General features: G+C 41.5%; 3 protein-coding genes across 4 annotated transcripts in view; 2 read left to right on the top strand and 1 right to left on the bottom strand.

Moving 5' to 3' along the window:
• Positions 1-27,769, top strand: part of LOC306921222 (ATP-dependent RNA helicase SUPV3L1, mitochondrial-like) — a gene marked incomplete at both ends in the record, with an annotated part of 427,184 nt that overhangs the window by 240,385 nt on the left and 159,030 nt on the right. The window lies entirely within an intron of this gene.
• Positions 7,065-14,248, bottom strand: exosc9 (exosome component 9). 2 transcript variants are annotated; one of them, XM_079498560.1, is made up of 12 exons: positions 13,993-14,248; positions 13,008-13,102; positions 11,623-11,742; positions 11,317-11,419; positions 9,878-10,015; positions 9,573-9,655; positions 8,929-9,061; positions 8,669-8,757; positions 8,378-8,524; positions 8,028-8,185; positions 7,470-7,539; positions 7,065-7,298 (listed from the first exon to the last, which is right to left on the bottom strand). In XM_079498560.1, the coding sequence occupies exons 1-12, from the start codon at positions 14,056-14,058 to the stop codon at positions 7,238-7,240; spliced, it is 1,263 nt and encodes a 420-aa protein (XP_079354686.1). In that variant the 5' UTR covers positions 14,059-14,248; the 3' UTR covers positions 7,065-7,237. The 2 variants fall into 2 exon arrangements, with proteins under 2 accessions (XP_079354686.1, XP_079354687.1); XM_079498561.1 differs by having other exon boundaries at positions 7,470-7,536; positions 13,993-14,247.
• clgn (calmegin) lies at positions 15,000-26,995 on the top strand. Its single transcript, XM_079498552.1, has 15 exons — positions 15,000-15,228; positions 17,331-17,621; positions 18,068-18,141; positions 18,536-18,594; positions 19,176-19,317; positions 19,463-19,544; positions 20,136-20,328; positions 20,534-20,723; positions 21,015-21,128; positions 21,231-21,387; positions 21,609-21,824; positions 22,719-22,835; positions 23,953-24,094; positions 24,423-24,640; positions 25,878-26,995. The coding sequence occupies exons 2-15, from the start codon at positions 17,331-17,333 to the stop codon at positions 25,950-25,952; spliced, it is 2,070 nt and encodes a 689-aa protein (XP_079354678.1). The 5' UTR covers positions 15,000-15,228; the 3' UTR covers positions 25,953-26,995.

Raw genomic sequence — 27,769 nt, 5'->3', positions numbered from 1 at the left:
TTTTAATACATTTACAGAAGAGCTATGCACCTGAAGATGTTCAAGGGTGTGAGACAGTATGTGGAGGTGTATTGGATTATACTACACTATTATTAGATTAGACCAGCGCCAATACAGTTCCTTAATGCATGTGATGGGTCAAACTAGGGTTTTTTCATGATTCTGCGATCCGTTGCAATCATTTGTTTGGCATGAAAAATACTCCTGGGGCTACAAACGGCTATAGCATCAAATGTGATGAGTCATCACATTTGGAAAAGTGGCTATGGACGTGTTTTTCCTGTCACATGCTACTTAAAGCAGAATGACATTTTGGTAAATGTTGCCTGCATATAGTTTGTAAATGGTACCCCAACTTTCAGCAGCTGACACCTTCATGAACACATTTGTGAAGACTTTACCTAACTATTTAGAAGGTTCACACACACGCACACGCGCACACGCACGCACGCACGCACGCACGCACGCACGCACGCACGCACGCACGCACACACACACACACACACACACACACACACACACACACACACACACACACACACTGTGAGAGGACAAATAATCTTATAAACCTATGGCTTTGTCATTTAGCGTGTGGAAAATAACTTCTTGGTGCTTATTATTGTTGATCGGTATCAAAGCCACACATCTGTTCTACAAGACTGTGGTGATTAATTGCAAAGAAGGTATGAAATGAGAACGATAAGCATAAGATTAATCAACCATTACTGCATTACACAGCAGACACATAAAACCATAGAATATTCAATGTGCATTATGATTTACAGTAAATGTACTGTTAACCCATTAAAAGCCCTGCAAGCTTGTACATTTGCTATTTTATTTTTTAGAAAAGTGTGAGAACTACTGATTTAGAAGGCATTTGTAGAATCGGCCTCTTAATGGGTTAATACCGTTGGCGTGTAACCCACGTGTCCATTTGAATTATACACTGAAACATCTGTACACCACCAAAATAACCAAGAAAGGTGCCGTCGTTGTTAACTATGGACTGGGGCCCACTGGTGGGTCACGAGGGTATTGCAATTGGGCCCCAAAATAATTAGCAAAACACTTAGATGGTATTGATAATACAACATTAACATAACAAAATAGAGGTCATGGTATTTCTTTCTTTAAAATCTTGAAAATATCGAAGCCAGATCACAATTGATTGCTCTGAAAATGCACACTTGTGGGCCTGATCCAAAAAAGGTTGAGAACCACTGCTGCACTGAGTCAACGCTCATCTGGATTGAATTAAAGTATATAGTATGAATGTATGATCCATGTATCCAATTGCTTCCTCTTCTATCACATGGTTTTGCTTTTGGCTAATCTATTATAAACTGTTTGAAGGAGGAAGTGCATAGATTCTGCTTTGGCTTGACAATTTGCTGAGTGTGTTTGTGTGTGCGTGAGAGCCTACCTACGTCTGCATACTATTATATATGTATGCAGAGGTAGGCTACTGATATGCCTATAAAAATGTCTCTCAAATATTCCCCAGTTTGATATATGTGATTCATGTGGCTTATTTCCAGATTAGTAAATATGGTGTGTGTGTGTGTGTGTGTGTGTGTGTGTGTGTGTGTGTGTGTGTGTGTGTGTGTGTGTGTGTGTGTGTGTGTGTGTGTGTGTGTGTGTGTGTGTGTGTGTGTGTGTGTGTGTGTGTGTGTGTGCGCGTGCGTGCGCGCGTGCGTGCGTGCGTGCGTGCGTGCGTGCGTGCGTGCGTGCGTGCGTGCGTGTGTGTGTGTGTGTGTGCGTGCGTGCGTTGCGTCAGTCATATGTCTTGAGAATGCAGGGCCAGATCAAGTCTTTCTGGTGCCCGCCGGCCCGGGTCTACGACCAGGTTCAGTGCCCCTTGGGAAGTTGGGACAGCCTGATCAGAGTTAGGTTCTGCAGATGCTTTTTTAAACTGATTTGTTTCAGCAACCCCCCCCCCCCCCCCCCCCCCCACATCATCCACATCATCACATGCACAAATGCACATCACAGTACATCTCCCCTTACAGTAGGTCCCTGTGTGGGGGGCTCTATACTGTTATTATGTCGATGAAGTACATATTATAACCACATTCAACCTGGCGTCCTTGTTTTGAGCATGTTGTTATAGGCAAAACATCTTCCAGAACGGCAAATGTGACATGTTGTGACCCTGAAGATTTGCTATTTTCGCCACGCAACACCATCATGCACATAGTATTAAAATGTTAAAATAAGGCTTAAGTGGTTAGACATACGAGTATGCATACTGTACTGCCCCCACATGCTGTTCCGCCAGCAGCTAGGCAAAAATAACCAGACAGACAAGTATCTGCATTTCTGTGTTATTGTTTGAATGTAGCAAGAAAAAAGTTGTTGATAATTTCTTGGTTATTGGCCTGGATTTTATGTGATTCTTGTACGAACCGAACATTCACTGATTCTTACTGAGTATTACTCTCACTCAAGGAACTGGATGGGAGTGGTGGAATGTAACTAAGTACATTTACTTAAAGGACCACTTCACCACTTTTCAACCTATCTTCATATAATTGCTCCTCACTAATGTTCATGATAAAATAGCAAAACAATGTCTAAAAAAAAGTGTCTCATAGGAGTTCAGAAACTCTGTGGACGAGTTCAGAAACTCGTCCACAGAGTCCACATCATTGTTAGGCTTTTTTTTAAAATATATAATATTTAGATTTGTATTATCGTGAGAATGATGGCTTGCATTTTCGCATTGCAACTTTTCAGGAATTCATAATTCCTGAAAAGCCTGCAGTTTCTATTAGCTTGGATTCCCCATCGATGATGTCGCTGGTGGACAGGCTTCTGAACAGCCCAAAGCCCTCCTATGAGACACAGACTGTGTAGGACAAAAATGGTGCTAAAGAGGGGGGGGGGGGGTACACACTATTCACTCTTGTATAAATGCCATTTTTCCCAACGTTTTTCAAATAGCTCCGCCTTGGTCCTCAGATTATGAGTCATTTTCTCCATGAGATATATTTCTTCAATAATTTCCATCCAGTGCTCCTCTCTAGGAGGGTCTGCTTTCAACCATCTCCTCGTTCTTAGCTGCTATTAGCAATATTCTGAACAGGTATAAGTCCTCATGTCCTATTAATGGAGTTGAACAACAGATGTTCAGGAGGCAGAGAAACACACATCGACCCTGCCCTTCATGCCACTCTCCGCCCTCCACGTCAATCTACCTGTCCCTATTTATACCTGCCCAGTACCACCCAGATTCCTCCATGTTTCGCCCGCCTCGCTGCGTCGCACACTAGCCGCCTTCCTACAGGCCTCTCGCATCCCACCCTCACCCCTTCACCTCCATAGCAGCTCCTCTCCCCGCTTCCCTCAAATTAGCTTTTTATGCACTAGAACTACTACATTCACTTCGCCAAAAGTGGATCAAACAATTAAAACAAAACTCTCTTCTCTCCTTCTCAGGTTCCTGCTGGGGGTTAGCGTGCACCTGGCTCGCTGATAACAAACTATCTTTACACCTGGGAAAAACTGAATCCATTCTCTTTGGATCTAATAGTAATCTCAGCAAGGCAAATGGCTTCTTGGTTAGAGTGGGTGACAATGTTATCACACGTAAAGATGAAATTACCTACCTAGGTTCCATCCTGGAGGCTAATCTTTCCGGTGATAAAATGGCCACCAACGTAATCAAAAAAGTCAATCAAAGAACAAGATTCCTTTACAGGATCTCCTCACTGGTCAAAAAAAACACCTTGAAGACCTTAACAGGAGCCCTCGTACAAGGTTTATTTGACTATGCATGCACCTCCTGGTACCATAGCACCTCAAAGGCCCTGAAAACTAGGCTCCAGACTTCCCAAAACAAACTGGTCAGGCTCCTACTTGGCCTCACCCCCCGAACCCACCTCACCCCTGCCCACTTTGACAGGCTGGAATGGCTTAGGGTTGACGACAGAGTACAGAATCTTGCAATGGGTCTGGTCCACAAGATTCGATACACCACCAAGATACCCATGTACCTGTCTAGATACTTCCTTAATGTTAACGAAGTCCACACCCACAACACCAGAGGAAGTGCAACGAACCATGTACAACCCAGATTCGGCACAAACGCCCTACCAACAGTCATTAAGACATGCGAATCCCTTGACTCCTTCAAAACCGCTCTCAAAGGGCACCTACGGACGGCTGCAATTCGAAACTGGCCTCCGTAAAATCTGAATCCCCCCCACCGCCCACCCCTTTTTCCCCTCACTGTATACCTTTTACTTATACTTTTTACCTCCCTTATGATGAATTCCTGTTATGTTCTTTGACTATATAGAAGTGTCTATTTGTACGTCTCTGTTTTGATGAATTGAACATGGTGGACCCTCTTGTAAACAAGTGTAATGCTTAATTGGGTCGTCCACTCACAGTTAACAGTCTTTGTATTGAGTTTGTGCTTGAAATGTACTGTAATTCTGCAAACTGTTAATAAATATTTCAATCAATCAATCGTCCATGCGCAACCGTAAGACGAACGCCTTACGACGAACGCCATACGACGAGTGCCATACGACCTCCTCCCCAAAGACTCCAGGTGGTGCTATTTTATCATGATCATTCCTCCATTAGTGAGGACCAATTATATGAAGATGTTGAAAAGTGGTAAAGTACTGTACTAATACAATTTTAAGGTATTTGTACTTGAGTATTTCCAATTTCCAATACTTTTACTTCTACTCCACTACATCTCAGATCCAAATATTGTACTTTTACTCCACTAAATGTATTTGAGAACGTTAGTTACTAATTACTTAGATTTTACAAGCTCAAGCTCACAATGCCTTGCAGCATCGCGACAAATTGAATTCTGGACTTTTACTTGTAAAAGCTAGAGTACTTCAATATTGCAGTATTGATACTTTTACTTCAGTAAAGAATGAGAATATGTTTGCTGGATGGATGAGTAGGCGTGTGGGACATGGGTAGATGGATGGATGGATGTCAAATAAGTTTATTGATGTGCCTCGCATGACTGCAGCTGTTGGTCACACCCTTTTTGCTCATAGCCTGAGGACAATTCCTCTTGCTCTTCTCTTATGTAATATGTAAGTAACTTAATTCAAATTTATTTTTGTTCAGTGCAAGACAAGTCACATACTGTACTGTCAGTTCACATAACATACTGACACTGTACCGATGCACAGCTGATTGTTTTTTCTTCTTACAGATATGAGGACTTCTCACCTCTGCTGCATCACCCCACAGGAGCATCGGATTTGCTGACACGTAGTGTGGTGTGGCTGTTGTCCTGGCAAGTAATAGATTGACAGTATTATCAAATGATGAAATTGATGATAATTCATGAAACTAAAACCTTTGTTTCCTACATGAGGCCCAACAGAAGTTACTTTTAGTGTGTGCAGACCATTCTCCAGGACACCACGGTCTCTTATTAGAACACAGGCCATGCCTTCAGCCCTCTGCTGAGCTCAGAGTACGGATTGCGGGGGTGCTACTGTGGCCCGCTGCCCATTTTGCTCTGTAATGGCCCCACCAATGCCTTGTTCTTTGCACTGTGCCTTCCAGAGGCCCAGTGGCGTGCACAGACATTTAGAGGGGCAGGTGCTCAAGTGAAAAAAGGGCACCTTGTGCAGCGTGTGGAACCGGCCGGTTGCCTTAATAATGTGAGATTTATAGATTTTGGGGCCTAAATAATATATTAGAAGCTTTTTATCAAGAATTGATCAATGTCACCATGGTCCACATACTGTACACTAGTGTACACTGTACACCCCCTAGTGTCTATCTGTGCACGCCACTGCAGAGGCCCATCAGGGCCATGGCACACTCCTCTATGACTTTATCTGTGATGGATTGCTAGGAGTCATGAAGTTTGTTTGGAAGTTTGCCAAAGCACAATTTGCATGCAGCTTCCAGACACTACCTGAGCTCCTGGCTGCTATTTTGAAAGAGCAGGAGGGCAGGGTTTTATTTAACTTAGCTATTGCTGAAACTGCTGTAGAGGCTAAACTGAGGTTCTGGTTGCTGTGCATACAGCACAATGTCAATCATATGCACTCCCTGGCATTGCAAAAGTAGGCAATACTATAAGGCACAGGCACACCTGTAGAGCAACAGGTGTGCCAACTATCCCAAAGGTTGTTCCCTATAAATATGTGTGAAGAAGATAGTGTACAGAAGTCCTTTCTATGAAAAGAGATAAAATACACAAAACACCTGTCCTTCAAATAGCTTGCATACATCATTTTGCCTAAATGGTAATTGTTGGGTATTGTAATGTTACCCAGACTGTAGTCATTATCATGACATTTACTTGATAATTGTTGATTAGGTGATTATGTAATCAGACCTAGTTGTGCTTGCCTCTGAAGTATAAGAAGCTACTCGTACATGCATTTGGGAGGGATATGCAAAGATGACCCAATTTCAGCATAAGAGGTGCAGGATACATAAGGTGCTCCAAGATCCTGTACTTCTTATGCAAATGACATTTTAATGACAATGACAAGTTTACCAGCCAAATACATCATGTGCTAAAGAGGGATTAAGATCGTGGTAAAGCCTGTTGCTTTACCACGTTGCTTGGAGTGTGTAGTGATTGATTGCGCCAGGTCCATTTCAGTGCAAATTAAGACATTATTTTATACCATCAGTCAGACATTTTATTTACATTGAACGTTTGCTCACCCGTCAGGTGCTTCTTATAAGAGGACTAACATTGTTTAAACACTCTCACTAGTCGTATTCTCTCCAAATAAATGAACCCAGAAAAAAGCAAATCATAGTTCAAACATGTATTCCAAATAATCAAAAGGAGGATAGCTGTCTATGGGTGGGTCTATTGTAAGTGTCTGAGACTCTGGACCATATCAATGCCAAATTGTGTGTGTATGCACACTTCCAGTAAGCAACAGAAATACATCCATGTTGTTACACCTTTTAAAATGTTGAACTTTCATTAAAAGTAAAAGGTGCTCTGATCCAGCTGAAGCCATGCCCAAATTTGGAGTTACACGTCATGACATTACTTGTGTGTCATAGATTGAAAACATACTACACACATACAGATTTGAAAGAGCTTTTTACAATCATGTTTTATCATAAAAAATACAATTGTGTAGTACATATGGCACATAATGTGTAATTTGCCCTCTGCATTTACCCATCCTAACCAGTAGGAACATGAACTTTACTCAAATCCTAACAGCAGCTACAGCTCACAGAGGGCTGTGACTGCTTTATCGCTGTGCTACTTCATCTTCTTCTTGGTCTTTGCTGCCCCTTGGTGGCAAGATGTTGGTCCTGCATTCCTAACAGAAAGAAAGAAGCATTCATGTATTCATGTTTTAACTTTTTACACATGCAGATCTGATGGTTAACAACATACCATTACATTATTATTTTGAATTAAAACAAATGATAATATATTAGTGTGTTAGTGACACAAACCATGTTCAAGATAGTATTGTGAAGGTGCTTACTTGGTAGATGTCTCTGGATTGAGTATGATCACTTCTTCCTCCTCACTGTCCGATATAACTACCACATCTGCTTCAAAGCCAAACAACAACAAGCTTAGTTTATTCTTGTTTATGGCAAAATGGTGATTTTGACATCAGAAAATATGAGTCAGGCTGATGTAATGGTGACCAGACATCACATGCCAGGCACCTGGTGATGCATACTGTACCTGCAAAATGCATCATTACATGGAACTTGTAGGAACACAGAAAGGTCAAAACATACTAAGCGTTTTCTGTCCATATGGATTGTATCATTGTTGTTTCTATGATAACCATAACCAGGTACTGTGGCAGCTACTGATACTGTATATGTCATACATATAAATTGCACATACGCTAATCTAATTTTATTATCCTATTTGTATAAAACTACAATTTTTTCCCCACACTTTTTTTTCTTTACCATTATAATTACCTATGCCACTACATTGTCTGAAGTTTTACTTCAAACAAAAATAAGTTTTACTCATCAGTTGTGTACATCATAAATGTCCCTTTACGAAATGTTTAATTTACCTCTCCCTGTGTCCTCCCTCTCATGTTGGTCCTCTTCTATCGTTACCTCCTCCTCCTGCTCCTCCTCGTCCTCCTCATCCTCTTCCAGTCCCCAATTATTCTTCAGAACCTGGCCCACCTGGCCCATGCCTGGCGCAGGAAGCACAGGAGATGGCACCCTGACATGCAGGATTAAGGTCCCGTCCACATACAATATGGAAAGTCTATTGTTATTCCTGTTCCTAAGAACCACCACTCCTCTATATTCTGAGTCACACAGATGACTATCAGTACCGGGTGATTTTTGTGTTAAGATTTGTTAATGCAGGTTCAGGAAAATAAATTCCCTTCAAATTCACAGTCAAAGATACGTTTCAGGCGGGGCTTCAGCTCGCTGTACAATATCATTGGCTCTTTCTGTGACCTCTTCCATCTCCATTGGAGTCTCGTCCACTTTCAGTGCTGTGATTCGTTCCCTGGGCATAGACTCTGCAAAGCCGCACCTTCCCCCTTCCTTCCTGGTGAGATGAAATCATAAGAAATAAAACATAATGATAATAATAACAACGATACCCGAGGGATCATTTGGGTCTACACTCTAGGGACAAACATCTCAGCTACCACAGGGCAGGCCCACATATAAGTATGATGCAACTAATTACCTGGCTTTCTTATCATTCTCCAGGGCTTTAATGATAAGCTCTGTGATCTCAGACACTTTGACGCTGGCAATCTTACTACATCTCAGAACCTAAAACACCATAGAAAACATTGCATCGAGTCAAAAAGTATCCCTTGTACCATACTTCAGTGGCATTGCTGCCTTCTGTACACTATGCACTATGCAAATATTAGAAAAGAGACTTGTGATAGTTTGCCTGCTGGCTGCCATGGTATTAGTATTTTAGTAAGGTAGTATTACCTGTTCTTTGAGCAACATGATGCCCCCACTGGATTGGACGGAGCAGATCTCTCTGTGTTTGTTCATGGCGATCATCAACAGGCCGTCCATCACACGCTCCTCACGCTCACACGGGTCTACAAGCAGGTAGGTACTGGACCGGTGTAAAGAAGTGAGGAGGACAGACACATGTGCAGAAGATAGGGTGAGAGGAAATTCATATTTGGAGACAGATACGTTTAGTTAAATACATCATATTTGAAGAGACAATAAAACACAGCTCAAGACCTACTTTTTCACCCCCTTTTTGCTGAGTTTTGCTATTGTACTCACTGTTTTGCCTATTTCACTGCCTTTTTTATGTTTTTGTCATATGCTATTATTGATTTTGATGTTGCTTTATGTTTTTTGCTTTTCTGTTCTCTATTTGAACAGGAAAGAAAGATCACTAAAATTGATTGTTGGAAGAACTTGTGGGTGTAGCTGACCAATAATACATACTTTACTGTCAAATAATTTCCTTGCTGAACTTGCTTCATCTGCATCTTATCCTGTACTGTTTCATATTGCAGGTCGTCAAACAAGCCTCTGGACCAGTAGTACCCACAAGGTAAATCCCTGTATATTTATGACAATCTACATTTATGGCCATGTATTGTCCTTACCCCTGTTGGAAGAAGGAGAAGCTGACACAGATTGGCATGTGGTAGATGCTCAGAGGAATAGGGTCTCTCTCCTCAGGACCATACTGACAGAACACAGGGGTGTAGCACTTTGTTTTATCATAATTTCTTAGACTAACATGTGGATACATTTTCTCTTGGGACAATTAAATGACATTCAACGCATTCAAATTAACTGGTGTTTATCAATTAGGCTGCCTTTGTAAATCTCTCTTATATGTTTCAAATATAACATGATCACAAGATTTAAATTACAAACAGGAGAAATGGGATCCCAGTCTACTCACCACAGTAACTTCGTCTCCTTGGATTCCTATGTCAGGCCGTTTGAAGTGGCAAAGAGCAGTGATAGCAGCTATACTGGCAGCATCCATCAGGTTACCATCATGATTCAACGTATGAACATCCACTCTGATTTGCCATACCTGTTCACACATACACAATCAGTACAATTTAAGCATTTAGTGAGTGAGTTAGGAGTGAGGTGGAGTCTGAAGAAGTATGTTTTCAGAGGATGAGGACTTGAGGAGTGAGTCTGCACTGCAGTTTGTATCTGCTGTCATTCCACAGCATGGGAGCCAGACTGGTGAAGTTTCTAGAACCCAGTTCCCAACTGCTTGAAATGCCTGCAATTTACTGGTATATTTTATTAACGTGAGCTGATTTTGAATTCCAGAGTACATGTGTCGTACTGCCAATATATCACATCACCCTACCTAGAAAGAACATCATCCTACCTAGAAAGAATGCCTGCATTGTTATCATAGCATGTGAGTTTAAACGCAAAGTGTCACCTTACAGGTATCATCATGACATGCGGTGCATCCGGCTTTGTTGAGCGTCTACTCTATACGATCACAATTGGACCACGTTCGGGGGAGGGAAGCAGGGTGGGGAGGATGATATTTGTCACTGCACATACTCCTCAGCAATGTGGGGAAGGATTCATTAATCAAACCGTGAAGGGTCACACTCAGAAATAAAAGTCAATATTTTTGATTGTACAGATATTCTGCTTTAGATGGATGTTAGGTTCTTAGCTTACTTATGATTCTTAATGACTTTCTATGCATTTGTTGTATTACCTTGTGTTGTTCTTGCTTACTGTAAATCGCTCGGGATTATGAGCGTCTGCTAAATGCCTACATTTTAATTGTAAATTGATAGCTGAAACATCTGTCATTTTGTCAATTTGGAACATGTGGAACAATTAAAAAAAGGACTCTTCATGGTTTGATTTGTTGATTGGTTAGTTGAATAACGAGCGAGGTGGAAGTTTTAAATTGGATTAATTGGCATGACGACTAAATTGGGGAGAAAATGGGCCGGGGTAAAACATAATACCCATTATATTCAAGGTGATAAAAGTACTTAATCGGAGGGCATGTTGCCAATGCCAATAATTTATGTTAATGTTTTACCCAGCGTGTACCGGTATTCCAGTACAGCTTAGGATGCTTGGAGCGATGGCCAGGGTGACGTCACGTAGGGAAGGGGGGGACAGATGTCCTGTGTTAGCTGATCTAAGTAAGCAGGAAGGGGTGTGAGGGGATATTATGTCTTGAAGGTGTGGGGGTTTCATTCTGCAACCGGAAGCCAGTGAAGAGAGCGCAGAAGTGGGAGACGCAAATATTTAGCAACGTTGAAGACCATGCAGTACAACTAACAATGCATGTTTAATGGGGGATCATGTAAAATGTACGGTTTCATAATGTGCAAGTATTACCTTTTCTCCAGATACCACACACAGAGACTCTGTGTCAATGCACTTTGAGTTCCTCAAGCATCTCTCCAGTTGTCTGTTTAGCTTCACTAGCAGGTCAGACTGCCTGTAGAGACAAACACAAATAATCATATTGTAGTCTCTATTCGACAAATAAAACATGTGGTTTCAAGAAAGCATAAATTAGCCCTTACATACAAGTACATGTGTTATGAGTTGACTTGACTATTCAATTTTGTAAAAGCCAAAGACAATAATCAGTGGCAGTAATTAAAGTCAAAATGCAGGATTGTCTGCTAGCTTTCCTACCTTCCCACTTCAAATGCTGGTGAGGCCATGGGTGACAATTCTATGTTGAAGAACATGATTCCTTCATTTGGCCGATTCTCTTTGGGAACAACCAACTCACAGGACACCTGGGCCATGACTCTGTACAGTTGAATGAAAGGACATTGACATCAACAATAGTGACATGATACTGAATACAGAAATTGAGTTAACAAACAGTATTGGCATTTTGCCATGCATCATTGCCTACTTAGTGAAAATCCCTCTAAAATGAGCTGCAACCAATTGCGTAGACAACGCTCCACATGTCCCAAACTGGCTCCAAAACTATGGAATGCACTTCCCATTGCAATCAGAATCGCAGACTCACTCCCAATTTTCCACCATAGTCTGTAAACTCAACTGTTCAGACTCCATCTTAGCCCGTAGCACTTGCCCTAGGCTCGATGACCTTACAGGCGTATGCTAGGGCTCAATTTATGTAATTTAAATAGCATTGTAGACATAGCACTCTAAAGTGTATACGCAGAGTTTCATTGTATAGATATTATTATTCCACTGTTAGATGGATGTTAGGTTCTTAGCTTGATTAATGATTATTATACCACAGGTCGTTTTGAGGAAGCAATCTGATTGGTTGAAACAGCCTTCTAGCCGTGGGTTAAACCAGCACCATTCACCACCTAATCAAAACAAAGAATTCAGCTGCTCTGTTCTCCCAGAGCGCTAGCAAACTCGGTGGCTAGGCTAGCTAGTTTCTTGGGACATTTGTGGTTGTAGTGACTGTCATTAAAAAAACATTTTTTTTCAGCGATTTTCTTAGTTTTAAGGGTAACTGTATAATTGCAATGCGTAATTGCAATATTGCAATTGCAATTGACTATTTGTTTTTATGAATTTGATGCAGTGATGTAAATAGGTTTTCAATGTAATGGGTTCCAGGACCCAGAGGTGGGTCTTTTAGATGGGTCTCAGGGACATTTTACGAGTCCTACTTCAAGTTCAACAACGTTAGAGTACACTAGTACAGTACTGAGTACAGTATTGCATCCCAGGACCCCCGGAGGGTGACATAATTGCGTCATGGATGCAGACTATGTGCATCACTGTTGATGTATTATTACCATGTGTTGTTCTTGCTTACTGTAAATCGCTCTGGATTAAGAGCGTCTGCTAAATGCCTAAATTGTAAATTGTAATTGCTTTGATACTGTAGTAGTCTTTTTTTCTTGTTTATAATATACTTTTACTTAACCTCTTAACTCATTCGGGTTGTTAACTTATTAACAATGCATGTAAGACAATAAGCTAAAATGTAAATTAAGAACTTAAGTACACTCCATTCAAATAGATTACCAATTATACAAGGTACAAAGGGTATCCAAAATGTGTGTGCAAACACTGACCTGGTTTTTCCCAGATCAACAAAGCAGCATCCATGGTTGCTCCCAAATGAGATCTTTATGCTTCTGTAGTCATATGTCTGCCGGCCATCTAGACGCTGTAGGAAAAGGAAGTAAACTGATTCAGACCTTCTCTATACTCTTATCCAATATATATATATATATATATATATATTGGATCAATCCAGGTTGGGCTCAAACAAGGGGTTAAATTTGTTCTACTGCTATTTGCTATGCCACCAAAATGTAGAACAGTCATAAAAAGGTGTAACTCCAGTCCGTACACTTATTCAAAACCGGTCTTTGTGACTGTAAATGTCAGCTGGAGTTGTGCGTGCTTCTTCCTTTCGAAAATGTAAATGTCTTACCTTATCACGATATATGCCCCTACCGCCTCCCCTCCAACTGTTTACAGTACATATTTAATTTATTTTTTATTACTAGTATAGACTCAATGTTTTGCATATTATTGTTAGTCTTTAAATGTACCTTTTTTGCAAACTGTAAAGTATTCAATCAATTTTCTGATTGATCAATTTACAATTTAGGCATTTAGCAGACACTAAATTGATCAAAACTATTGAATATTCTCATTTCTGAAGAATATTTTAGATTATTATGAACACCTCCCAAACTAGAACCCAGGCCAGAATACCACACATTTTCAACATTTTACTATGTCATTAATATACCTTAGAGTTCTGTGGAAATAATAAAAAGTCCCCCCATTCTGTGTTGACTAGAACTGGAGGTCTGAAACGTGATCAGTAACATTATGAAGTACAACTGAGATGTACTTCTGTAAACTGTGTAGGCCCTACACAGATAAATGTACACGCATGCAGTGTGTGTGTGTGTGTGTGTGTGTGTGTATGTGGGGGGAGGGGGGGGGGGGGTTGAAGGCATTGAGCTATGGACCAGAGCTAGATATTGTCTATGTTCCCACTGGTCCCACAACGACACAGGATGCAACATGCCTCCTCCTTACCTTTTTCTCTTCAATTGCTTTAAGCAAGAAGTCGCGCTCACAGTTAGATAACGGAGTGTCTTTCATTCTGTAAACTAAATATCATAATATTGTAATATTCTATAATGAATTGTTTAACCTAACGTTACTACTAGTGGAACTCGTAGAAAATATAAATAACATGCGTGCACCATCAGTGTGTGGTGATGAACTCCAGCCCGGAAGAGCATGAATGGATGGATTGTACCAAAGTAAATGTTATGATAACAAAGACACGCCTCAAGCTGGCCCGTATGTATCTACTGCATGTAAAAATGTATTCTCATCTTTATCTGAAGTATAACATTGCTATGTAGACTTCAACCACTTGTAAGTTATTGAACGTAACAAGACATAGCTCTTATTTTGAAGGGTGGTGGTGGGTACTCAGGGAAGTAGCAAAATGTGAGATCTACAAGCTCACAGCGCGTCTTGAACGCCACGTGTTGTGGGCTTGTTTATCTGCTATTTTTTAGCGCGCGGCACCCTCGTACGACGCAGTGACTCTTTTCTCTATGCGCGTGCGCGGTTCAGTCAACCGCTTGCCCCCATAGTGTTGCCATGTCTGCTTTTTATAAGCGACCTGGGCTTAATTTTTTTAGGGCTTTATTTGAGGTTGTAGCCTAACCTAAATGTTGTCCAGTCGTGTTCATGTCAAGCCTATAAGGCAGGGTGCCCCAATTAAATTTCCTCAAGGGCCTGGGGGCCGAGTCCGCACGTGCGAGGTCGAGGTCTTAAGACCCCATCTAAAAAGGATGCCCAGTTTGACATGCATAGGCTACTGACCCCCATTTAATGCCATTTATATCTGGGACCCCCCCCCCCCCCCCCCATTCTTCCAGGGGCCACAAGGGGGCGCTCCGCGGGCCGCCTATTGGGGAACCCTGCAAGTATCCCCAAATTATATCCACTGACCACCATCTGATGTTGTCCCAAGATTTATTTTATTTTTTACTGTACGTTGGGCTTGTTTTCACAGACCCGGGTTGCCAACACTGGCAACAACCGCCACAAGCAGTCAGTTCAGTTGTCCACTAGCTGTCATCCACGGCCGTTGGGGGGGCTGTTATATTTATTCATCAGGCCTCGCCTCGGTACCCCGCGACTCAAAAGTGGGACAGTATCAACGCCGAAAAAGCCCTGGAATATATATTTTGCAAGGCGGAGGATCACACATCAATATCGCATTGATCTCCCCACAGTAACGCAACACTCGAGGTTTGTGTGCATGCATGCATTTCATTCATTAATTTCATTCATTCATTCTCCATCGTTCATTATCGTGTCATAACACAACATCACACATTAGCAGTGTTAAGCTAGCTAGTTAAGTGTGTGTAGCTGGCTGTTCATATTTGTTTTCTGCATGGTTATTCGCTTTTCAGATATTTAACACGTTATTTTTGCTTAATGGACTTGGTCTTGGTTCATTAAATGTTCTCGTTTGAGGCCCGTTTAATTATGTTAATTAAGTTTGTGTCCCCCTATTTAGCTAAAGCCCGTTATTTATTTCAGCATGGATTGGAATAAGATACTATAAGGATTCGTCAGTGATGTAACAAAGAAGGGGCAAGCTAGCGTTTGCGATTCGGTCTTGGGGCCCTTGAACAGCAAGTTATGTTGCAAATCTCCAACTCAAAACGCGTAATTTCTGCCGAAAGGGTACTTTCGAAAGGGTAGAGTGTGTACTACTGTAACGTCCGACCTATAACCTATTGAGGAAACTGCAGGATACACACCACACACTTCCACTTGTCAGTCACGTCATTATGCCATCCTAGTGTTTCTAATCGCTATTCGCTAAGTTGCTAACGATGGCTAGCTAATAAGTGCTATCTGTGTGCGCGCCATGCAATGCAACCATCCATCAGGCCAGCGGAGCAGGTGTCCGCTTCTCTGGGCCAGTAAGAGTTTGGCCAATAATGTACCACCATGGCCTTTATTGCCGTCGAATTAACAACTGGCGATTCTATGTGGTGTTTAAAATATTGGGACTGGCACACAGAATAGGATACTATGGTTATACTTGATTAAGACCATTGCTGTTTGCTGCAGTGTTAAACGCGTTGCTATGGCTGTATGTTGAAAGTGTACTGTAGCTCGGCGGTGGCGGCAGGAACACAGGCAGACATTCGGATAGAGAAGTTGATAGTCTATCAATAATGTCATGATACCGGTAATTATTTCCTGTGCAGATTGTCTTGTCAAGCAAATTACCCATCTATACAAACTAATCGTTTTAGAATGTTGTACTTGCATTTTCTCACTGTCAAGATATCCTCAAAGCTAAGAAGCTTATAACCAACTCTATAATTGCCATTGGGGAAAAAACGCAGCCCCAATAATCATTGCTATTGATCCCCAAGCAGTGAAGCACACAGGCAGGCAGCCACTGATAAGTAGTACAGTAACACCACCACTCATGTTCATCCTTTTGATCCACATTCTATTTGACCCAATACAGTACCACACACACACACACACACACACACACACACACACACACACACACACACAGTTCTATTCTGATAATCCTGTGAGGGGATTATTATCAATAAGAGGATCATCATGATCAACTAATAAACTTGATGCTTTCCTGTCTGTATTCCTGGTTTCTTCTTTGTGACATGGTGTGACAGCTGTGGTAGTTAAAGGTACAAAGACAGATAGCTGAATATTGGTATTGGGCTGAGCGATATGATAAATCAATATCACAATTATTTCAAACTTTTGCCTCAATTATGATTAATGAATGATTATAATAACAGTCAAAAACACGATACATTGTGAGCTTGTAGACAAGCTATTTTCACATTTATTGTTAATTATTTAATCAGTTTAGCCTACTGAGCTTATGTTTTTAATGCATTCATTTACTAAAACATTCACACACAAATCATCAGATAAGCTGAAGATACAAAGTCAAAGTCATATGATTAGTCACACACGTTACCGCAGTGAAATTTGTTCTCCGCATTTGACCCATCTTTTGGAGAGGCAACCGGTAGTCATTCTGTCAGAAGTTGATTTCACTGCACATGACAAATAAAATCTCTGAACCCTTTTCTCACATAACCTCACTTCCTGTGTACACTTGCTCCCTTTTCCTATTTATATGCTGGGTCTGTCCTCTTTCTGTCCCTCTCCCTTCCTCCTCACTTCCCGCTCCCTCCTGATCATCATCACAACGGCACCAGTCCCGCCTCCTCTCAGATTCCTGTCACCACCACCCCCACTCCTATTCCTCATTTCCTTGTATCACAATTACACCCCCACCCCCTCACTCCTGTTGTCATGTCTCTTTCCTCCCCCGGTTCCAGATGAAGGTGGTTGGGGGCTGGACGTGGTGCTTGCTGCTCCTCTCCTCCCTGGCTGTGACAGCAGTGGCAGGCCAGGAACAGGAACAGCAGTCCCAGGCTGAGAGCTTAGACCTGGACACCCATGTGGACCTGGAGGAGGACATCATGACCATGATGGAGGAGGATGCATTGGTAGAGGAGGAAGAGGAAGATGAGGAGGAGGAAGACTCCTTTACGCTAGAAAGCGAGGATGGAGAGAACAAAGACGAAGAGGCGGGCAAAGAAGCGGCCGACACCAACATCTCTTTCCAGGTCAGCAATGTTATGCATCCACATAGGTTGGTATTAGAATTCTCTAGAACAGCGGTAGGCAACCTTAGGCACAGGGGAGGGTGATCACTGACACACTGGCATAATTCTGAGAGAGAGGTTTTTTTTATTTTTTAAATTAAATATTAAAAAAATGTTTAATCAGTTTAATTAAGTCCCATACAAATTACATCCTGCACAAAATTCTACATTCATTCAAACTAACTGACTGGGGAGGGAGTCTGAGAGATCTGTGTAATGATCATACATTCTGGTGTGAAAGAAAATATTTCAAACGTAATGTGATATGGTACACTGACTATCAAGAAAATGAAAACACAGCACTGGTCTAGCATACTAAACTGTATACATAATATAATCGCCTTTAATTGAAACCGCTCAGCTTTTAAGTTTCTTAATTCTTTGCCATTAACTTTGCCTCTCCACAGGTAACATACAAGACCCCAGTTCCCACTGGAGAGGTCCACTTTGCTGAGACCTTTGATGACGGATCATTGGACAGGTATGTCAGGCTTAATTTACGCTCAAAAGACAGTGAAAGGCCTGGGCCATGGCTCAGTGGTCCAGGCACCTGGACCACTGAGCTGGAAATCCAGTCTGGCAGTGTGCCGCAGGTTCGACTCCCGATCCCAACGGCCTTTACTGCATGTCTTCCCCCCATCTCTCTCCCCATTTCCTGTCAGCCTACTGTCCCTCCATAAAAAAATATAAAATAAAGGCGAAAACCACAAAAAAACATTAAAAAAAAAAAGACGTAAGTGTAACAGTGTAACATTCCATGCATTCCTGTCTCGTGTAGCTTTGGGTGATTGCACTGGATAAACTTGACAAAATAATCTTTGTAATAGAATGTCAGAATTATTTAATTGGACGCTACCTTTTGTTGATCTCCACAGGTGGCAGGTGTCAAAGACGGTGAAGGAGGATGCTGATGATGATATTGCCAAATATGACGGTTTGTTCCTTTTTTGTCTACCTACCCCCTTTAATGTGGAACCATGTACAATGCTTGTACAGTAATACGTGAAAAGTGAAAAGGTTTCTTCTCATCACAATCGAGCCATTGGCTTTTTTATTTTTGTTGTTTCCATGTTGAGAAATGTTCATACATTTTTCAAAGATAGCAGAAATAGCACATGTTGTAAGCTTGTAGATCAACTATTATTTTGTAAATTTTTTGGAAAGAAACAATTATTAAATGTGTCAGTAATATCTTTGTATGTTTAAGTTATTTGTCATATCTGCCCTGTGCAATTTGTGATTATGAATCAAAAGGCAAAGAGAAATACAAATTGTAATGTTCAATGCAAAAAGAAACACACAATTAAATTGTTAAACGCAATTATTTATGTGGTAATTAATCGTCAACTTAAATGTATAATTGTGACATGTGCTGATCTGCTGACTGTCTTCCCTCAACCCTCTGGTGGTCTGCTGACTGTCTTCCCTCACCCCTCTGGTGGTCTGCTGACTGCCTTCCCTCAACCCTCTGGTTGTCTGCTGACTGTCTTCCCTCACCCCTCTGGTGGTCTGCAGGCAAGTGGGCCGTGGAGCAGCTGAAAGAGAACAAGGTTCCTGGAGACCAAGGCCTGGTGCTCAAATCCCGGGCAAAACACCATGCCATCGCCGCCCTGCTGGACAAAACCTTTGTCTTCGAAGATGACTCCTTGGTTGTACAGTGAGTTCACACTGTCATACTACGTTATCCATCAGCCAGGGCACCCTTTGGATTCACATGCTTTTCATATTAAATCCATAATTTCTGTAATCTATGTACTGTAACTCATCTGATGAACAGACCAAAAAGTATGTTTGTGTCCTAGATATGAAGTGAATTTCCAGGATGGCATCGACTGTGGTGGAGCATACATCAAACTCCTCTCTGACTCTGGCAGCGTGGATCTGGTTTGTATACATTATATGAGGACCACAGCAGGCTGTTTATATACATGATTTAAAGACCCATTCCATTGACTTCAAATCCAATTGGCAGATCGCCTTCTGTGCAATACATTTACTTTAAGCATCCTTGGCTTCATAGTCACAAGAAAAATAATGTATGCATTTATGCATCTCTAGTATAAGACTAAGCCATACTGTACTTTGATAAGATGACACTCTACATTTTTGCCAGGGTTTAGGTGGTTAAAATATACATCAATAAATAAACCTAAAACTTTATTAAACTTTATTATTATGAATATATCGTTCAAAAAATAATATAATTTACTGTTTGAATGTAGATTCCCTCTCAATCAGAAAGCCATTAATTCTATTTGGAGATCTCAAACTGCAGAGAGTTTTACTGTGTTGATTTAGCTGGAGTTCTATAACTACAGCTAGAGTTTAGACTATTTATGATGAATATATACTGTAACCATAGCAGTGTTGACATCATGCAGATCCATGTAGCTACAAGAAATACAAGGTTCTTCTGTACTTGTGCCAGATAAATACTTGAATTAATATCTACATTTTGGTTGTGTGGAACCATAGGAGCAGTTCAACGACCGTACGCCCTACACCATCATGTTTGGACCTGATAAGTGTGGGGAGGACTACAAGCTACATTTCATCTTCCGCCATCAGAACCCTCAGAACAAAGATCAGGAGGAAAAGCATGCCAAGAGGGCTGACGTCGATCTCAAGAAGTTCTACACAGACAAGAAGACCCACCTTTACACTCTGGGTAAGTGGTCTAAAGGGTTATCTTGCAACCCAGATTTCTCCACCAAATGAAAAATGAAGCGCAAATGAGCAGTAAAGTGTGTGTTTACTGTTCAGATGAGCATGTATCTATAATGAACAATGTCTCCTTTCAACCTGTCCATTCTCTTAACGTGAACCTGTGCACATCTAAATTGCTGCGTGTGTGTTTCTCTAATTCCGTTCAGTCCTGAACCCAGACAACAGTTATGAGATGTTCATTGACCAGTCCAGTGTGAGCCGCGGCAGCCTGCTACATGACGTTGTGCCTCCCGTTAACCCAACCAAAGAGATAGATGACCCCAATGACTCAAAGCCAGACGACTGGGATGAGAGAGCAAAGGTTCCTGACCCAGAGTCAATCAAACCCGAGGACTGGTAAGCGGATCTCCCAGAATGTATTTTGACTGGAATGAACTCTGTTCAAAACCAAGCATTTTACTTTTTAATTTCATTCGGATTTCATTAATTTCATTCAGACTTTCTTATCCATAATGTTATACCGGGGGCCGGGGTAACTTGTATAAAGAGAATAGGCTGCTGTGACCGTTTTGTGACAGCTTGTGTTTATGTGTATATCTAGAGATTCAACGTATACTTTGCATATTATCTTTACAGTGTTCACATGTTATAGTTCTTGTACTGTAGCTAACTGTAGCTGTGTTCCAGGGATGAGGAGGAGCCAGCAAAAATGGACGACCCTGATGCTTTGAAGCCAGAGGGCTGGCTGGATGACGAAGCAGAATTTGTCTCTGACCCTAGTGCCGATAAACCCGATGACTGGTAGGGATGGAAAATAAATGTCAAATTGAAACACTGTGTTACCCATCCATCTCAATTATCCGACCTCACTGCTCTCTTCTTTATTTCTCACTCTGCCCGTAGGGACGAGGAAATGGATGGAGAATGGGAGGCCCCTCAAATTCCTAATCCAGCCTGTGAGACTGCCCCGGGCTGTGGAGAGTGGAAGCCACCCATGGTCAACAACCCCAAGTATAAGGGCAAGTGGAAGGCCACACTGGTGGACAACCCCAACTATCAGGTAACGGAGAACTTCTGATTACTAGTAATATTCTACCAAATTAAACGTATAATCCTTGCCACACAGAGCTGTATCATTAACCATGTAGAGCTGGTAGAGCTTTCTCTTCTATGCTGCTTTTATCTCTTAAATTGATGCAAATTAGTCACATGAATTAAATGCTCCTGGTTTGTAAGGAACTTTTATTATTGATAAAAACATGAATTCCCTCCACCACCCAGGGAGTTTGGAGCCCCCGTAAGATTGACAACCCAGACTTCTTTGAGGACCTAACACCGTTCAAGATGGTGCCATTCAATGCTGTCGGCCTGGAACTGTGGTCCATGACCTCCGACATCTACTTTGACAACTTCATCGTCACGTCGCACAAGGAGGTGGCTGACCGCTGGGCCTCTGATAGCTGGGGGCTGAAGAAGCTGGTAGCCAGTGCCAACGAGGTACTCTATGAGAATGCACACAACCTCACATACACTACACTAAACCTTGTTTACACTACACTAAACCTTGTACGGTCCTGTTCTGCGTTCGCCGTGCGCGGGGGGGGAAGGTGGGGGTTGTGCTGGGCTGGGCTGGGCTGGGCTGTCAATCTCGCATCAGGGCCCGTGGGACATTCCATTTCGGTTCAACACTTGCCTTCAAATCATGCTTCAAATACATAAAGCTGTTGCATTTGTATATTAGCACAAAACCAACTGTGTTTCTGTGGATGAATTGGTAAGGCATTGTGCTGACACTGCAGGGTTCAGATGTTGTAGATAAAATGTACTAATTTCCAGCTAAGTTTGAGGTGTAGTAATTAACCTGCTGTGGGTCAGGCTGTAGTCTGACGTCTTTATTTTTGACTATTATTAATTTAGCTTTAAGTGATCAGGCAAACATGTTCTCTCCTCAGTAAATGAATAGCAGTTAGATAATGATGTGCATCTGTGTAGTGTAGTTATGTGTTGTTAGCCTAGCTTAGCCTCAAACCTCAAAGATATAAAACACTGTATGGCAGCTGGGCTGGCTTGGGTGTCAAGCTGATGAAATAACATTACTTTCAACATCCCCAAACACATAATATGCTCTCTACCTGTGCTCAAACGGGTTGTTGCATTATTAATGAGTGGAAGTAGGGGGCGTGGCCATGAATTCCATGTATACACAACTAATTATATAGGGACTAGTTGACTAGTTGACTAAACCCACTAACTTATAAACTTTGGATACATGGACTTTTACATACCCTTTAACAAGTATACAGACAGACACTTGATCAATATAGCAGAAGAGAAAGTGAAGAAATGGTTCATGCTGACTCTTTGTCTCTCTTTGTCCCTCCCTCCCACCAGCCGGGGGTGTTTGCCCAGCTGATGATGGCTGCTGAGGAGAGACCATGGCTCTGGGTGATTTACATACTGACAGTGGGTCTGCCTATAGGACTGCTTGTACTCTTCTGCTGGCCAAAGGTACACAAACCAAGGACATTGAGGAGACTGAGTAATTTTTACATTTAGCTTTGTATTGGATTATTAAGACTCAATCTAAATGCAGGTCCGCAAGTAAGTTTGGCTTTGGAAAAAAATGTTCTAAGCCATTGGATGGACAGCACTTTATATACAATAATAACAATATTTCTATATAAGTGAATACATAAAGATGTGTGCGTTATAACTACTGATGGAAGCGCAAAACACAATTTTACCAGTACAAAAAGGAATGCTTGTGTAATTATTTTTTGTAGGCCCATCCTTTTTAAAATAACACATTATCTGGACACAGGCATACTCATTTTAAGAGGTCATGTTTCAAGGTCTCTTCTTAGAACAGAGAGGAACAATATATATTGTTGTAACTTAGTCATTAAAACATGGTTTTGGTTTGTTTTTTTAATGTGGGAGAGGATTTTCATTGAAAGGTCTAAAGAAGAAAGTTGACAGTGAAAACATTACACCCTACCCGGTTTCATCAATGTAAAGCCATTGCTGTCCATATCCTACCAATAGAGCACCGAAGTCTGATGTAATATACACATCCTACCCGGGTCGCATTTTATCACCCATTCTGAATTCCTATAGACTTTTTTTAATATGGTGTCAAATAAGAACTGTGTTATAAAAATAAAATAATGATCCCGGCGGTTTCACTCATATGGATATTAAGAATCAAGTCAATCAACTGACGGCGAGAAAACACTAATGTTACTTCTACTGAATTAGTAAAATCTTTGCCAGAAACATACTATTAAATAGAGTGACTGACCATCATAAACCATACAGAGCCACCTCCCTGACTATCGCAGAGACAGTTTGTTTATTTTTGGACCACAATTATTATACCAGACGATTCTACGATGACCCTATGTTAAATTCTCCATAGAGAAATTACTTCCACAACCCAGGGGATGAGTGATTGACGTCAGGACTTCGGTACTCTATGCGGGCCTGTCTGTCAGTCTGACTTTTAAATGATTTCAAATAATATGGCGGGGTAGATGTTAACGTCCACGGGAAGGTTCTGTCTGGTCCACCACATGCCGCCTGCTACCTGCCATTCATCTAAATGTCCTCTTGCTCTCCTTCACAGAAATCCGACGATGAATATGAGTACAAGAGGGTAGATCTCCCTCAAGCACCTGTAGAGGAGGATGAAGAAGAGGAGGAAGAGGAGGAAGGGGTAGAGGAGGAAGAAAAAGTGGCTGATGTCCCAGTTACAGAGAATGCAGCAGGTTAGACAAATAGCACCACACACACACACACACACACACACAAAGTACATGCATGTCAACTCTCGTTGGTATTGAGTTTGTTCGATTATTTGGTACCATATCGGCAAATAATATTTTTTTTGCCAGCAAGGTAATCTACAGTATACTCTCTCTGTGTCAACAGTGTTGTTTAACTTCTGTCAGAAGCGTAATACTAATAAGATGAGTAGTAGCTCCTACAAATGGGAGTTATGGTAAAGTTGAGTGATTTCAGAATGGACGTTATGAAAGAGCCATGCACATTATGCCCTCCCTTCCGATCCCCTCTCTTTCTATCACCCTCTTGTAGAAGCAAAGGAGAAAGAACAGGAGGCGGAGAACATCACAGAGGAGGGTGGGGATGATCTAGAGGGAGATGAAGGTGAAGAAGACAATGAGGAGGAGGAGGACGACGACGACGAGGAGGAGGAGGAGGAGGAGGTGGTGGAGGAGGGAGATGAGGAGGAAGATGAGGAGGAGGAGGAAGGGGAAGAGAGCAAACCCCATGAGAGAACATCAGAAGATAAGGTCAGTGTTCATCCTTCTAAGTGATGGCCCTATACTGACTGAATGTATGAACAAATGGCTGGGGGTCCTTCCTATACACACTGTATACTGTAGGAACCCCTGCTATTTGATCACACAGTGATTCTTAGGGTTGCACCGAATATTCGGCCAGCGAAACTATTCAGCCGAATAGTGGCAAAAAAAGCATATTCGGCGGTATTTGTAATCTACTGTTTTGTTATGATGACGACGTGATCAAAATGTAATAATTTATTTTGCCATTATCATGTACTGTAGCTCTACAACAAAGTTATGGCCATGACAGCATTGGTACAAAAACGTATAAAATAATAATTTATATATAATATAATCATATTCGGCTATTCGGTTTTCGGCCAACTGTTTCCTATGTTCGTTATTCTGTTTCGGCCAAGAATTTCCTATTCGGTGCTTCCCTAGTGATTTTCAAATGTATTAATTTCAAGACAAGAATGCCCAGTTTCATAAGCATCAGGCCACAGACCCTCAGTTGATACTATGTTCATCTCTGCACTGCAGACATCTCTGGGGACCCCAATCTACATTCTATAGAATTCTCAGTATTATTTTAACGCCGAGAGTGCATTTGTTTACCAGGCTACTGTCAATCAATTAGAAAACATTTTCCTGTTTTACGACTTGCTTTCACTGACCAACGCAAGAAGTGAAAGCATGTTTGCAGAGTGGGTGCTGTGCCACTTTTGGGACATCCACACCATTTCCATATAATGGACGTTGTGTAACCTTTTGTCAACAACTTTGGCCTTGATATGGATAAATCTAAAAGCTTATGAAACAAACGTTTATCATCGTTATAGACGTTAATAATATCACAATTCGCTGTTGAGATCGTTTTCTCGCCCAGCTTTAAGTCTCACTCACACTAACACACCAGAACCAGGCTGAATCACAAAATGCTAAATAAGCCTAATTGTTATTTATGTTTGAACATACAGAACAAATTCCTGTATGGCCTACATCTTATGGACCAGCAATAAAATGCTTCAGAGTTTGCACGCATATTCCTAAAGTAACCATTCAATTAATCACATACATTTAAATTCTCAGGCTTATATTCCCAATTAACAATGTTTGCACAGATTTATTCAGTAGACAAATGAGGTTTGCAGGAATACAGTTTGGTTTGCAAAACACATCACGTGGGATAACACTACATCTCTTTACTCTCTCTCTTTGTCTGTCTTGCTGTGTCATCCAGCCAAAGGACAGCAGCGATGCCATCGGAGACAGCCACAAACAGGCCGTGAGAAAGAGGAGGGTACGGAAAGACTGAGGATGCGAACCACGCTCTTTCCACCTTTCTCTTCCTCTCTCCTTCCAGCATGCCCTGATGACTGAGGTGGAAGGGCTGCCGAGCCTTACCTCCTCCGCGCTGAACAGCATGCGTTTCCTCCAGCCAACCGGTAGTCTGCAACCATCCACCAACTACAATACCATATCTGCTGCATCTCTCTTCTCCATGGCATCCACCTCCTCTCATCCTCTGTCCCTCAGCTACACTATTCTAAGGTCTCCATGTTTCCTCTGAGTGACAGTGCGTCATCTCCCCTCCCTCCAGTTTTCCATTCCCTCATCCACAGCCATTGAATGAATGGCCCCCAATAACTGCCTTTTTGGAAATATTGCTTCTTTAGCTTCCATCCATTTCATCTATCCTCCAAAGCGCGCGCACACACACACACACACACACACACACACACACACACACACACACACACACTCATTAGCCTGTGCCCTCCATCTTTCTCCCTTAAGCCCCATTTAAGCTTTCCAGTCTTCCTTTCTGAACATAGTTCATTGGAGTTTTTACTGTTGGCTTTTTATGATCGTACGATCTGACTGCTCTGAGAGAGCCGAGACCGCGGACAGCCTCTGTGCCTCTGTAAACTAGTTGTATAATACCGCTCATTACAGAGCACACAGGCGCTATCTCACGAGTGACATTCTTTGGTTTTCTGCAGCCACTCTTTATGGTGAAGCATATCTGAGGATGCAGGTAGTAGTTAACTTTGTTTTTTGCTTTTTTTTCCTTCTCAGTTAAATTAGTTTTAAGCCTCGAGCTGAGGCAAATTGCTTTTGAGATGTGACCTTGTCCTATGGTCAAAATGTTACCTCTTCAAGAAAATCATGCTGATTTAAATTCACTTGTAAAGGGAGTCGGGGGAGTGTCAGTTTTTTCTTTTGTTTTGTTTTTTTACTAAATTATAGAAAACTGAAGATCAAAAGGATCAGCACTGATTATACTATTTATTCATGTTTTAAAACTATTGTTCGTTTTCTGCCAGTTTGAGAATTAAAAAATATTGACAATGCCAATTTTGGGTGTCTTTAGGTCTTTCTTTTTTATGACCAACTGTTTATTGTTTTCAATACAAAGCCGTACAATAACCATTATGAAGTACACAATATTGTATAAGCATAAATAAAAGATGAATAAAAAATTCTAATAATATAGAAGGAAACATATCTACTAGCAGTAGATACAGCACACTGTACATCCAAATAAATCACACAATCAGGTAACAGATTACCAAACATCTGGATTGAGTTTATTCTTACCTCCTATTGCTGACCACAATACAAAGTCTTAATTCTCCCATTCTGAGCATATTTCTCGACCTGATTAATAAGGCAATTTCTCATATGCTGCTACAGTCCCCAGTTGACAGAACTACAGGTATATGTTCACTGGGGGAAAATCAGCATGAACCAGGACTGTCCAACTCCTACCCAGCACGCACAAGAGGCCTCTGGCCTACGGAAGATCGTACAGTGGTAGGTGATCAACCAAAATGTACTTTTGGGCAGGACCACAGAAGATGTGACAGAGTGCCATCATTCTCATTACATCTCCAGCACTCTGGCTCAGTTCCTCAGTTTAGCTCTGAATAACTTTGAAGGAGTCAAGTTGATTTTATTTAAAACATTAAACTGGACCAGTCTTGTCCGGTTCTTGCTGTACTTTTATTTTATGAAATGCATTCGTTTTTCTTCAGAAAATGACATTTCTTAATCCGTTTTCCATCTTTGGGTCTTTGTTTTGCCACTGAATTGCATTGTTTGAGCCTAGGCCTGTTTTGAAATGCTGTA

The sequence above is a fragment of the Electrona antarctica genome (genome assembly GCF_951216825.1).
Source record: "Electrona antarctica genome assembly, chromosome: 4".
NCBI lineage: Eukaryota > Metazoa > Chordata > Actinopteri > Myctophiformes > Myctophidae > Electrona > Electrona antarctica.
Note: the sequence above shows the minus strand (reverse complement) of the source record. Positions and strands in the feature narration are given on the sequence as shown.

What these genes read in the sequence shown, in the direction of transcription:
- clgn (XM_079498552.1), top strand. Translation starts at nt 17,331, where the DNA reads ATGAAGGTGGTTGGGGGCTGGACGTGGTGCTTGCTGCTCCTCTCCTCC. An exon ending in ACACCAACATCTCTTTCCAG is followed by an intron (nt 17,622 to 18,067) that starts GTCAGCAATGTT and finishes GCCTCTCCACAG; the next exon opens with GTAACATACAAGACCCCAGT. An exon ending in GATGACTCCTTGGTTGTACA is followed by an intron (nt 19,318 to 19,462) that starts GTGAGTTCACAC and finishes TTTGTGTCCTAG; the next exon opens with ATATGAAGTGAATTTCCAGG.
- exosc9 (XM_079498560.1), bottom strand. Translation starts at nt 14,058, where the DNA reads ATGAAAGACACTCCGTTATCTAACTGTGAGCGCGACTTCTTGCTTAAA. An exon ending in AAGGAGACGAAGTTACTGTG is followed by an intron (nt 9,656 to 9,877) that starts GTGAGTAGACTG and finishes GTGTTCTGTCAG; the next exon opens with TATGGTCCTGAGGAGAGAGA. An exon ending in GAGAATGATAAGAAAGCCAG is followed by an intron (nt 8,525 to 8,668) that starts GTAATTAGTTGC and finishes TCATCTCACCAG; the next exon opens with GAAGGAAGGGGGAAGGTGCG.